Here is a 13580-nt window from a genome sequence, read left to right as displayed (position 1 = left end):
TCAAACAAATGTATGTGTAGAGAAAGAGGTGTGTGTGTGTGTGTGTGTGAGATTGAGTGTGTGTGTATGTGTGTGTGTGTGTGCACGTGTAAGAGAGACACGGAAAGAGACAGGGAGTTTGGGAGAAAGGAAGAGAAGACTAACAATCCTCATGGTATCATTAGGAATGTTCATTTTCATGAAAAGGCAGTCAGAAATAGAAACCCTGTTTTCACATTCTTTATTTTTATGGGGTTTTATCTATTGGAAAAGCAATAACTCTAAATAGATTGATAAAAAATATTAACATCAATATATGTCTTAAAGTCAATATACTTAACACAATATATATATTTAAATTTATACCTAGCCCTTCCTTAGTCCATTCCCAGGGGCTATAAAACCAATCACAATGCAAGGCACTTAGCCCTGAAAAGTGCTCTAAGGGGAAGTGTCCCTAGGTTGATAGTTGTGACTCTCCTTGAGGTTTGGGACTTCCTTTATTTTTAGGTGATTATATTGCCTGGGTGGGTTTTCCTTTGTTTTTCTGCATAAACAATGCATTTCTCTCACACAGAAATGTCGCAATACTTATGTCACCTAACCCAAATTATAGTTGATGAAATCAGCTTCCTTGCTTTCATCTATTCACAAAATCAAATAGAAGGTTTGCTCTTGGAAGGTCACTAATGTTCCCCACTGGTTTTTCTAGGAACAATGGCATTTATTGAACATTTGCCAGATACTATCTTGGGGGTATTATGTGCATTGGAACCTCTTAAGAACCCAATGAGATGGGTACTATTCCAGTTAACAGGTGAGGAAACTGAAGCCCAGAAGTAAAGTAACTGTCTTAGGCTATGTGATCAGTAAATGGTAGAGTCAGGATTCATATCCAGCTTTATCCAAACTTCAGAGCCAATGTTCTATGTTACACCACTCTAAGTTCCTCTTCACCATAGTTATAAAGTGGTGGTCAGAACAAAATAAAGAATTTTAATAATCATTTTTGAGCAAGTAGGCTCACTTTCCAGGAAAGAAAGATGTTCTCCTGAGGAACACAGATAGCATTTTGTGTGGAGGAAAGATAGTCACTGTCAAGGTGACCGCATTGGAATGTGGACTTTCAGGTTGCAGATATAGGCGTGAACAAGAGAGATGATAACCACCATGGTGGTAACTAGGATGATGACGCTAGTCCTGCACTGTTTGGCTTTCCTCAGAAACATGGGAGGGCTGGCTGACTAACACCCTCCCACCACAGAGTCTGCCATGCTTCTCCTGAGTCTTCAAGACCAAGTGGGCTTGTAGGAGTATTCTGACTGCGGGCTCAACCACAGGGGTCCTTTCTCCACTTGCCTCCGCAACTCAGGGACCCATATGGGCATAAAAATGCCAAGATATCAAAGCAAAGATTACCCGGAAACCTTACAAACACTTCAATGGTTGTGTTTTACTTTTAAATCCAAGGGAGCCACCATTCTGGAGATGACAGAGGACTACTTACTAGGAAGACAGGAAACATGGGCATGCAGGGCAGTCGCCAAAGCCAGCCCTACTCCTCTTCTCCCACAGGCTGTGTGGAGAGCAGCTGCCACTCAGCCAACCTGGAGGGACCCATTGAAAAAGGACAATGGGGTTCTATGAAATAACCTTGAACCCCCCCCACAAAAAATGCTTCCCTCCAGATCAATCCACCAATGGGAGACTTCTTGAATGAGGTCCTCTTCCAAACAAAATTCCCCATAGGTAGGTTCACACTTTTTAGCCCCTCACAGTCATCCTGAGGTTGGAACCATTATTCACCTTGAAACTCTCACAATGCAAGACACTTAGCAGGTATTCGAGATAAGATAGCAAGTATTCAATCAGAAGCATTAATTAGATAACTTAGACTACAAAGATCTCCAAAGAGGGAAAGTTGTCTGGGGGCTGGAGATGGTGTGTCTGGGTGGATACTTTACAAAGCAGTGAGGAAAAGGGTTCCAGAGGCAGTAGAAGGGTTCAGAAAGGGAGGGAACCAATGGCACCCTGCCCCCTTTGGCTGGGGTCCCAGTGGATAATTAAAATTTCTCCCTGCAGAGCTGAATGCTCACTCCTGGCTCATCACAAGGATGAGGCAGGGCAGTGTAGTGCAAAGAACATGAGCAGTAGAGTCAGAGAGTCCTGCAGTCATATACTGGCTCTGCCAAAGTTGTTGTGATGATCAGATTATTCATAAGGAGCCCAGGGGTGTGACTGGCGCTCATGAAGCACAAAATGAAAGTCTTGGGTGAGCAGAGTGAACTTTCAAGTTTCTCTTTTAAGTTGATACCCTCACCCCATACCCTTAGACAATTCTGTGAAAGAAATACCTGTATTTCATTTATCATTAAACTTGGCTATTTTGCCAATTTATCTTACTTATAAAATTATCTCAAAAATTGCCATCAGGCAGCCTAAATACCTTGTGTGGGGTGCTACAACATTAGGGAGTTCTCAGTTCTGATTGGTTGGTTTTTATTGGCACGTCCATGAGGGGGCCAGATGCTGTAACTTCTTTATAGAAAGAGGATATTTTGTATTTAAAAGCCAATGTCAGCTGGCCTCACCAATCTGTGACCACAAAATGGAATCACATTTATACTTATGTTCAGTATATGCTGGTTATTTTTGGAATCCTCAAAGAGGGCCTACATGTGGCCACAAACCAACATGTTAGCCACAGCCATCATGAGATAGTCACCTCCCACTTTTCTTTTCCTATTCTTGCAGCTGCTAAAGCCAATGCTGATGCTATTGTCTGTATGGATATCATGGTGTGTCCCTGATTCTGTTTGTCTCTAAGGCACCAGTCATCGGGGAACCTGAACCACGCTAGATTTCAAACAAAGATGGGGCTATAGGGGATATATTTTTCATCAGCCAGGCTCAGACCCTGCTCTAATTATATTTTGGGGTCTCAACTTCTCTCATAAACAATGTAGTCAGGTCCTGGGCCTCCCTTGAGAACAATCTTTAGTGAAAGCAGTACCATCAGTTCTGGCCCTCACCCCTCTACCCACAAAGCTTAACTCCAGTGCAGGGGCCAGAGGAGAAGTTTCCATGCCATCCCCTCACTCTATCTACCTTCCTGTTGGTCCCTGTTGGTCCTTTCCCCTCCTATGGTGACTCCCATATTCTCCAATTATAACAATAGATGCAGACAGATTAGTGCTTAATAGTGACAATGAAGTGTATTGACTACATAGGCAGTGTCTGGGTCTAATACTACTACTTGAAAATGTGCAGTTCAGGGTATTATGCAAGCAAAATATTCCAACCCTTGTCCACCTAAAAGATTTCTGAAAATATGCCCACATCTAAATGGTTTTCAGAAATCATTTATGTGAATATACTGTGAGCTTGTGGGGAATAGAATAGAGCATGCTTATTTTAAGCTAAGAGTGTTTTTGTTGGTACCAAGACCTGCACTCTAATCCAGCCTAGATAATTCAATGAAGTCCCATGATTGTTCTTGTGCCCCACTTAAAGTTTGCTTTGAGGTAGGTATTATGGTTCTGGGATCACAGCAAAAGCTCAACAGGAACTCGAATGAAGACACTGCGCATGACAAAAAAAAAAAAAAAAATCACACACACAGGAAGCTATCACTGGACACCCCAGGATCTAAGCCTGGCTATAACATGGAAATAGTGCCTGCTAATAAATGACCATTTCAGGGACCTTGTCCCAGGAGCTCCAGGAGTCTAGACAATCATTCATTCTTAAGCACTCCAATGGCAGCATTTTTTACAAGGTCAGCCAGCATAACCGCAGGGTCCTCTGTCAGGCTCCTTTTGCTCATTTTAGACCATTGAAAATGTTATGTAAGAATATGAACTTCACTATCACCTGTACCTGGATCACATCTTTGTTCTGTCTTTGCCCCTATAGGCTGTCTAGCATATTATTGAATTTCTCTGAGCCTCAATTTTCTCTCTAGGGTGAAGACAATAATACCCAACTCCAAGTGTAGTTGTAAAAGAGAAAGGAGATTAGGAAGGCTTGGCACCCAGCACAGTGCTCAGTATGCAGTGATTTCTCAGTTCCCTTTCTTCTCTTATCACCAGGAGTCTTGCCTCTTTGCCCAGTACCCACACCAGGCTGCAGAAAGATAGAGTACCTTCCAGATTCGCTTCTTAAGTTCTCAACTGAGTTAAATATCATTCTTTCATTTTGCTTCTCAGAACCTCCCAAATGGTTTCTAATCAGCCTACCTCTTAGGGCAGAATTAGATGAAGATTTGCACCATCCATTTTGCAAGAGACCTAGACTCTCTGATTGCTTTTGATAAAGGTTCAGGGATTTGCCTCTGTTGGTGTGATCTTAATGGAGCTATTCATAGGTTTCTAAGTATAGGATAGAGCAAATAAAAGACACTTGCTGCTGAAGAATATGATGCAGTAACCAGACTTAGGAGTGAATCAGTTGTGAATCCTGACTCTGTCTCTTGTTAAATGTTGTCTTTGCATAAGTCATTCAACATTTATTGGCCATTTTATCACCTACAAAAATGGGATTAAATACACATTCTTATAGGATTGTTGAAATAAAAATAAACTAAGATATGTGAAGCACCCACCACTGTGCTGGTACACTGGAATGGTTGATCTAATGGTGTCTTTCATTATTTCTACTGCTTACCAGAGACGCCCCCGGTTACATAAATGGCCATTACAACTGCCATTGCAAATCCAACATTGGTAGTGACGACTCCTCCAAAATGTCCTCTACTGAGGATAGCTTGGGCAACAGAGCCACATCCAAGAACCTGAAAGAAGAAGAGAGGAAGATTAATCAGTAAATGGGGATGGCCATGGTCAAAAGCAACTGAAACTCATAGTAACAAGACTTTTGTCAGCAAACTCATGGGCTGCCTCAGGCTTCATCCAAATCAAATCAATGTTCCAGCTACTATGCACAAATAGCAAAATGATGGCTCCAGCCTGCTTCTAGCTTACAGATAGATTTTTCTGGTATGTGCAATGTGAAAGTTTTGCCTGCATTTAGAAATCAGGCAATTTCACACAATGATCTAGGTTTCAGTCTTTTTAAAATTGAATTTTTATTTTGAGAAGATTTTAGATTCACATGAGATTGTAAGAAAGAAAAGAGAAACATCACATGTACCTCTGTGGGGAGCCACTTCAAATGCATGCACCTTTAAGTCCTGATGCACCCTGGGGATCTGAGAGATCCTGTGGTAGTGCCATGACTCGTGACGCAGTCTTTTCCCTCGATGGGATAACAAGGCTAACAAGGCCTAGGAGTAGGCGGCACCCATAGTGGTTGAAGTACACTCACCTGTTCCCTTGTAATCCTATCCCTTGCCTCATTTGAATGGCTTCTTCCCAGTAAAAGGGTTCAGCACGTACTTCTCTCTCTTTCCATAGACCCCTAAGGCTGGAGGAGCCATCACAGGAACCAAAGAAAAAGGTATTTCTCTGTCTCTGTGTGGTTATTTCGTGCATTCCGGTTCACCTGGAGTGACCTTGAGTGTTTAGTTGTGGAACGTGACATATCTCTTAACCTTTGGTTTCTTTTAATTAATCAGAAGATCCAGTAGCTCCTGGGAAAATAATCTTCTGGAGCAGAGTAACTATTGGTTGCTCCCTTTAAATAGAACTTGGACCTTCCTAACTGGCTCACCCCATCTCAATTTACTTCACTTCACTCATTTAGGTGGGCTTCCTGGCCCTTGTAGGTATTTGAGTTTGAGACCCCTGCTCTAGTGGCTCCCATTATAAGCTGGATCAGGCACACAATCATATACGAATCAATACATGGGATGGGCATTTGTAGGATGAATTAGAAAGACTAATATGCAGGCAAACTGTAGGGGATAGATTTTTTTAAATATTTATTTTTTAGTTGTAATTGAACACAATATCTTTTATTTATTTATTTATTTCATTTATTTATTTATGTTTATGTGGTGCTGAGGTTTGAACCCAGGGCCTCGCATGTGCGAGGCGAGCGCTATACCGCTGAGCCACAAAAACCAGCCCAGGGGATAGATTTTGTAACTAGGCCCTCCTTATCTCTATGTCTTTTCCCCTAATGAATCTACAGTGTCCTGGAGAGCTGAGGCTGCCAAACTCACTGCATCTTCTATTCACTATGGAATCAACACAGTGCTGTGCTCACAGCAAGCTCTCTGCAAACAGCTGAACAATGAAGTATGGCAGAGAGTCTTCCACAATCTTCAGCTGGTAGAACATATTTTGGAGAATGGAATCAGTATTCATTAAAGTTTGAAATATTTACCTTTGATACATCCATTCAGCAGACTATGAGACAGCCATAAAAGAGAGTGAGGAAGAGCTGAATGAACCACAATGCAAAGATCCCAAGGGTATATTATTAAAGCTTTTTCTTCTTTGTTTTTTTCTTTTAGAAGATGCTGCTAATTGTATTAAAATACATGGTATGCATTCATTTCTATAAAAAATGGACTCTCCATGAATACACAAACACCAGGAATGGGGTTGGATGTCATTGGTGAGGTGAAGGAGAATTATATGGTTGTGTACTGAAAGAACACTTTTCATTGTGCACCCCTCTTTTTTTAACCACATATTTCCTAATATTTTAAAAAATGGGTTCTGCACATTCGTTAGATAATTGGCTAAGGCTGTTTAATCATAGTTCATTAAAGAAACAGTGAAGGAGGGTTCTTGTGAAACATGGGATGATTGCATACAAGTTTGATAATGAAAAAAATGATAGCAAATGGCCATCAGCTGTCTTCACATTGCAGTGTATAAAGCTTCATGGTCCTGGAGATAAAAGTTTTGGTCTGTAGGAATAATTAGATGAGTTATTTTTATATGTCAAATTGACCAAACTTTTTCTAAAATATGAAAAATATTTAAGTTTGGACTTCATAACCAAAGAAAAATTGCAGTAGTCTCCATTTTCTGCTTAAAACTGTGCATAATACCAAACTAGATAAATAGATACACACACATATATACATATGATATATATTCATGTATATATGAATTTTGTTCTATACATGCATAGCTACTATAATTTTGATCTTAAATTTCCCCAAATACCCATGTATTAAATGCTTAATTTCCAGGATAGTGCTATTGTGAAGTTGCGAAACTTTAAAAGATGGGGTCTGGTAAGAGGCCTTAGGTCATTAGGGGAATTTCGAGATCTTAGTCCCTTCCTCTCTTTGCTCCTTGGCCATGAGGTGAGTGGTTTTCTTCTACCACGTGCCCCCATTGTGATGTTCTACTTTGCTATAGGCCCAAAACAATGATGTCAATTGATCATGAACTGAAACCTACAAAACTGTGACCCTAAATAAACATTATCCCCTTTATAAATTGATTTATCTCCGGTATTTATTTTATTCACAGAAAATCAACTAACATAATACTTATGATAAAATTTAATTTATAAATTTGGCATAGTAAAATATTCACAACAATAACTAATAATACAATTATAATATTTTAACAGTATACTTATAACAAAAGCTATATGAAAGTAGCCTCTCTCTCTCTCTCTCTCTCTCTCTCTCTCTCTATATATATATATATATATATATATTAGTAATATATATATATTAGTACATATATATATAGAATAGTGCAGTAATATATATATATATATATATTATATATATATATATATATATATTATATATATATATATATTACTGCACTATTCTTACCCTTCTTCTGTTGTTTACAAGTAGCAAACTGTGGAAAGCCAAACTGTGGATAAAGGGAGACAATTGTAACTTGAAGGAGTGTTCAATATCAAGCAAGAAGTAGAAGACATTAGGTAAAGTTTCATAAACAAATGTATTTTAGGAAAAACAAGATTAAGAATGTGAAGACTGCTTATCAGGCAAATAATAACCAGGCATGGTGTCTCTTCACCAAGGGATGAAAACAGAAGAGTCCCAAAGTGAAGTATGAAAAGTTGTACACAATTTTCTGATAGACATTAATTGATTCTAAATCACTCTCATGGGGGCTCATTTGTGAGGTCCTTCATAGCAACGGAATTTATAAACAGATATTAAGAGATATTTAATACACATAGCATGATTTCCATTTACTCCTCTAGGAAAGCAGAGGATAGATGGCACATGGATGATCTTTGGATGTCTGGTGTGTTCCAGTGCTAAGCCACATCCACCTTGTATGTCTAACTGCAGGCAGTAGGGAGAGGGAGGAGAGCTTGGCCTCAGAGAGAAGCCTTTGTTCTGCACCTTACACGCACATTGCAGACTCAGACTTCACTCAGTCTTGGCTCCACACCCTGGTACTGAACATTAGATGAAGTTGCAGCAGCAACATGTTGTCATTCCCTTTGCAAAAAATCCCGAGTCCATTTCATAGCCTACCAATTTCACATAGATCTGACATATTTTTTCCCTATAATCCCTATCTATTATAACAACTGTCAGAATTAAACCCAGATTGGCTTTTCATTTAAAGCCAATTAAATGTTCTGGGCACAACTTCCAAACTGACTAGCATTTTAATAGTATTTACAGAAAAGAGGAATAAAATAGTACTGACAGCTGAGATGACCCGTCTAGACAACCAGGGCTGAGAGGAGACACACCCAGAGCCGTCACTGCTTTCCAAATGAGCGCCTTCCCTTTTTCATGGCTCTGAGGCACACATACTTGTGCTAGTCTAGAGGGAATATAAAAGCTTTAAATAGCTCAAGTGGACCTGGGAGGACCTCTGCCTGTTAAATTTCACTATGATTAATGTTCTCCTCTTTCACCCTACATGATGAAATTGCTTTTTCTAGAGAAGATAATCAATGTTGTGGGCTGAAGGAAAGGAACAGGAGTAGAGATGAACAACGTGGGGGCTTCAGTTATCCTCATGAGAATAACCACTCAGAAGATTGCAGCCTAGATTTGTAGCATTGGGTCTTAATTTTAAAATATATTTATTGTAGATTGAAAAGCAACAGAGAAGATAGGTACTGCCTAAAAGTGTCTTCCCCTGCCTGCTTCCTGTATTTCTATGCTTGTATTCCTGGCACCATGCAAAAAGATCTTGGATATTCTAGTGTATCATGGTCTGATTGTGGAGAAATGGCTGCCCATTCTGTTTGCCTTCTTTTGTGTGTTCAGTGTATTTTTTTCCCCTCCAAAATTGAAAAAAACTATCCTGCATGGTATTGCGGATAAAATTTTTCAACATGCTTTTCTGCTCTAACTTTAAGAAGTACCACAGCTTTATACTTCATAAGCTTCATATAGAAAGAGACTGTTAGCAGTCTGTCCTGTCTACTTTTCAGGTCTATCCTTCAGGAAAGCTTATCATCCATTCATATTCTTTTCACCAAATATGACCTCTCCTTTCTGAAATTCAATTACACTTTTTACTCTATGCAGTCAGTACCTAGTTTTTTTCAAAGTGCCTGATCTGGTTTCCTAGCTAGAAAACAGTAATTAAAGTTTCCTTCTATACCAACAGTCAATAATATGCTAGTAGTCTCTGTTCATTGGGTCTTGTTTCCTGAGTCTACAAAACAACTCCTTCTATCACATAGACCCCAAAGGTCTCTTCTACCTTCCTGACCTGCTTAATCTAGTTGTCTTCTCCAAAAGAGTTTGAAGAACCTCAAAACCATGCATAAAATGGTGAACATGACCAAGACACAGATCTAGTTTTCATGGTGTCCCCAAAACTCCTCACCCATCTTTTACTCATATTATCCAAATAGACTCATCAAGACTTCTCTTTTCTCATCAACCCAACCTACCTAATTGCGTTTCTGCAAATAGAGCCACCTTCTACCTGACTCAGCATCTACTAATGGATTTGAAGATCAATGGTAATTCAAAATATTACATGAATATTGTGTTCCCTTTATCCAGTACTGCATAACTAACCACACCCAAGATTTAGCAGCTTATAATAATCATGTTTATTTCACTTATGAATCTTTAGTTTGGGCAGAATTTGGCATGGCAAACTCTCATCTCTGCTCCATTTATATTCAAAGGTGCTGGTTCCAAGGTTAGACAACTGGAATAATTTGAAGGCCTGTGCATTCATGTATCTAGTGGTTGATGTCAGCTGCCAACTGATACCTTGGCTGAGGCATTGGCCCAAACACCTACAAATAGCATCCTCATGTGGCCCAGTTTCTTTACAACCACGTGACTGAGTTCCAAAGATGAGTATCATCTAGGTTCCAGAGTCTATTCAGGCCCATCCTTAGAACCACAGTCTCTTTCACATTCCAGTAAGTGGAAGGAGCATAGTGTTCTCCCCGAAATCTCTATTCTCCTGAATACCTGTCCTTCATCTCTGATCCCTGGGGTTGATCAAAATTCCAGAGAGTCTCACCTAGATAAGTTCTAGGTTGTAGAAATGGACATCCCCTCCCATATGGTGCACTGCATCATAATGCAGGAATTAACCTTATACCTTTGACTCATGGCTACTGATACAGCTGGTGGGACATTTGGCTACATGATGTAATTTAACTGTTAACATATTTATGACTGGCTTTTGCAATTAAAAAAATACTCCAGATTGTATATTAAATTTCTTTGTCTCTACTATAACACTTTCTGATATATTGGAGGTAATTAAATAATAAGATCCCATGCATTTTTACCATGCTTGTTGGTTGCATAAATGAATGTGTTTCTTCTTAGTCTCAGCTTGCTCCTCTTTTAAAGAGGAAAACAGTATCTGCCAGGCTTGCTTCATAGAATTTTTCAAAAGGGTCAAAATGGGATAACATCAATGAAGGCACTAAATAGCAAAGGGCAATAATAAATGTAGGATAATGCTTTAAATGTAAACTCAAAAAAAAAAAAGAAAAAGAAAAAGCCTCCAGTTCAGGGTGAATGAATTAAGACAGTTTCACCCATGAACTTAACCGCTAACTCACTTCCTGGCCATACAGACAAGGTAAAAAATACATCTATGACAGACATTAGAAATAGTTGCTGTTTCATTCCTAGTCATGGAATCAGATTTGGAGTAGAGAAGGGAAGTGTGAAGCTGACAAGCCCTTCAAGTTGTTTTGGTATTTGTGATTATTCTCCAAAGATGAGACATTTCATATTTGGTGGGGTTTTAGTGCTCTGGGAGGAAAAGTAACAATAGAAAAATACTACTTTTATTATCAGGTTCTGTGCAAGGCAGAATTAATAGAAAGAATTTAAGTGGAAAAGCAAGAAAAACATTTGAAAAGAAGGATTGGGGTGTGATTAATTGATGTGAGGTGCTTTCCACCATTCCTAATCACCAGGTCAAACAGTCTAGAATCATCTGGTATTCCTTCCCTTTCCCTCCCTTAATCACCCATAGCCAATGAGTGCCATATCTTGCTGAGCCTTCTTCTGTAGCCTCCGACCAGTGTCCCTACCTCCAACCTTTCACCACACATTCTCCCTGCTAGATGTCACAGCTACAGATATGCTGCAACCTCTCCACCGCTCAGGAAGTACCAACACAATCCTCCAGCTGGTATTAAGGGCACTCCATTGCCTTGTCTCAGGACTCCCATCATGAATCTTCAGCTCAGCCAGGCCGCAGGCCAGACACTCTGAGTTCTTTGAGCTGATGGCTGTCATTCCCACCTCTGCACATGTGCTCACACTGTACTGCACAGAAGGAATGTGCTTTCCCTGCACCTCCCCCACTAGAGACAATCTATTTTTAACTCTGAGCTAAAATCCTACCTCCTTCATGGCACTTTTTCTGACAAATTAAGCCTCAATTGACCCCGTCAATCATAGCCATACATCGTTCCTTCATTATATGCCACCTCGTTTTGTGGTCCCCCACCAAGAGTACAGTGTCCCTCAGGGTAGCTTATTCTTCTTTATAGTACATGTTCAAACAATATTTGATGAAAGATAGAAAATATTTAAACATAAGCAGGAGAAAAAAGGTTTTTCTTACTGTCAAGAGAAAGCAGAAAAAGAGGAAAAAGTTTGTTTGAAGGTAAGTTGTGAAAAATGAGAGGTGCAATTTCTAAGAAATACTGTTTGGGAGTGCTGATAAGTTCCCAGTTGAGCCATGACCCCTGTCATGAGCTGTTTACTGGACACAATATGAAACCCAACATGATGAAGTGATTATCATGAACTGAATTGCTGGGGATGGGGAGAGGGAAGAATCAGCCCACAGGTTTTATTGTATTTGACCTTTCTTAAATCTCTTGCATATTTATTACTTCCTTTAAAGTGTAAAATGAGATGTTCCTAGCAGAACACATGGTGCATAACATACACTCAATAAATATTTGTTTGAAGAGTATGTAAAAACTGAGGCCTTTCAGAAAAGCAGTAGTCAATGAATTTTAGGAATTCCTTTGCAAAATGTGTGTGAGTGCATACAACCTGGGATTAGAGACCACCTAGTAAATTTGTAATTATTGCAAGAAGTCTATGATTCCTTGATGCATGAGACACTGTCCAAAAATGAAAAAAATAATGTGCCTTTTGTAAATGTTTATGTCTTGACTCGTCAGTCTAGGATAGTGTATATAAGGGAATACAAATACCAGCTACCATCTATTTGATGCATTCTTTTATGCTAGATTCCATGCTAAGCATATTGTATTGCTCTATCATTACCCCATCATTACCTCACAATCACTCTGAGAGGGAAGTATCACCACCTCCACTTGACAGTTGGGGAAATTGAGGCTGAGAAAGGCCAAGTGACTTGTCTAATTTTGTACCATTGGAAGGGAACAAAACCAACATTTGATCACAGAACTCTTGACCATTACACTGTATGGAATAGGAGGTCATCAGAAACAACATATATTCCCCCAAATTAGTGGAAATATTCAGGGAGGACACAATTTTCTATAGGATGCAGGAGAGATGCACCAGTTTTTCTATTTGTCTGTTGAAAGCAAAGACTGTCCAGGAAAGCTAAGAACTTGGAGACCCCAGGCAGCAGCCATCTGTTATCAATTTATCCAGTAAAAATGGCTTCACTGTAAACCAGATACATCAGTTTGAGGAGAAAAGAGTGAGGCTGAAGGTCATTTGGGAGCCTAGTTCCTAGTCAAGTGACTTTTCTGGTGACAATAAATGTGATCACCTTGGTTCAGAAAATAGCCAACACATAAGCTTTTCCACTTAAGCTTCCCAGTGACCTAGAGAGAAAACCCTTTCAGTTCCAATTTCTTCCTTTCTCAGAGATCAACAAGATAATGTTGATGGTTTTATCCAGCTTTTTATATTTATGCAAGATCTGTTTTCCTGCTTTTTATTTGCTTGGTTTCTAGCAACTTTCATTAGATGATCAAAGGCTCACTAGTGGAAAACTAGACAGTAGGGCAGAGTTAAACCCCCTTTCCTTTTTTTGTACCTCTTCTGAGGCTCATGGTCTTCTACACCTTAAGACTGATCAAACTTGCTAATACTGGAAGTGAGTGGCCTGGGTGGCTTCTGAGATAATGATGGAATGGACCTTTTCCACACTGATGAACCATATACACCAGCCACACAGACTGCTGTGGCACTGGCCAACACTGAAGGGACTTATCTAGAATTCATATCTATTTTCAATATGGAGTCAAACAATTTCCCCAACCCTACCTGCCCT

The 13580-nt window shown here is 39.6% G+C and overlaps 1 protein-coding gene across 1 annotated transcript in view; it reads right to left on the bottom strand.

Moving 5' to 3' along the window:
* The window catches only part of Aqp9 (aquaporin 9), a 42725-nt gene that overhangs the window by 13434 nt on the left and 15711 nt on the right, over nucleotides 1–13580 (bottom strand). The window contains exon 2 of the mRNA XM_046461417.2: nucleotides 4645–4771. Coding sequence (XP_046317373.1) covers nucleotides 4645–4771 — 127 coding nt within the window. The remainder of the gene's footprint in view (nucleotides 1–4644; nucleotides 4772–13580) is intronic.

The sequence above is a fragment of the Marmota monax genome, unplaced genomic scaffold (genome assembly GCF_021218885.2).
Source record: "Marmota monax isolate L192 unplaced genomic scaffold, Marmota_monax_Labrador192_F-V1.1 WCK01_AAM20220418_F8-fsc00001, whole genome shotgun sequence".
In the NCBI taxonomy this organism is placed as follows: Eukaryota; Metazoa; Chordata; class Mammalia; order Rodentia; family Sciuridae; genus Marmota; species Marmota monax.
Note: the sequence above shows the minus strand (reverse complement) of the source record. Positions and strands in the feature narration are given on the sequence as shown.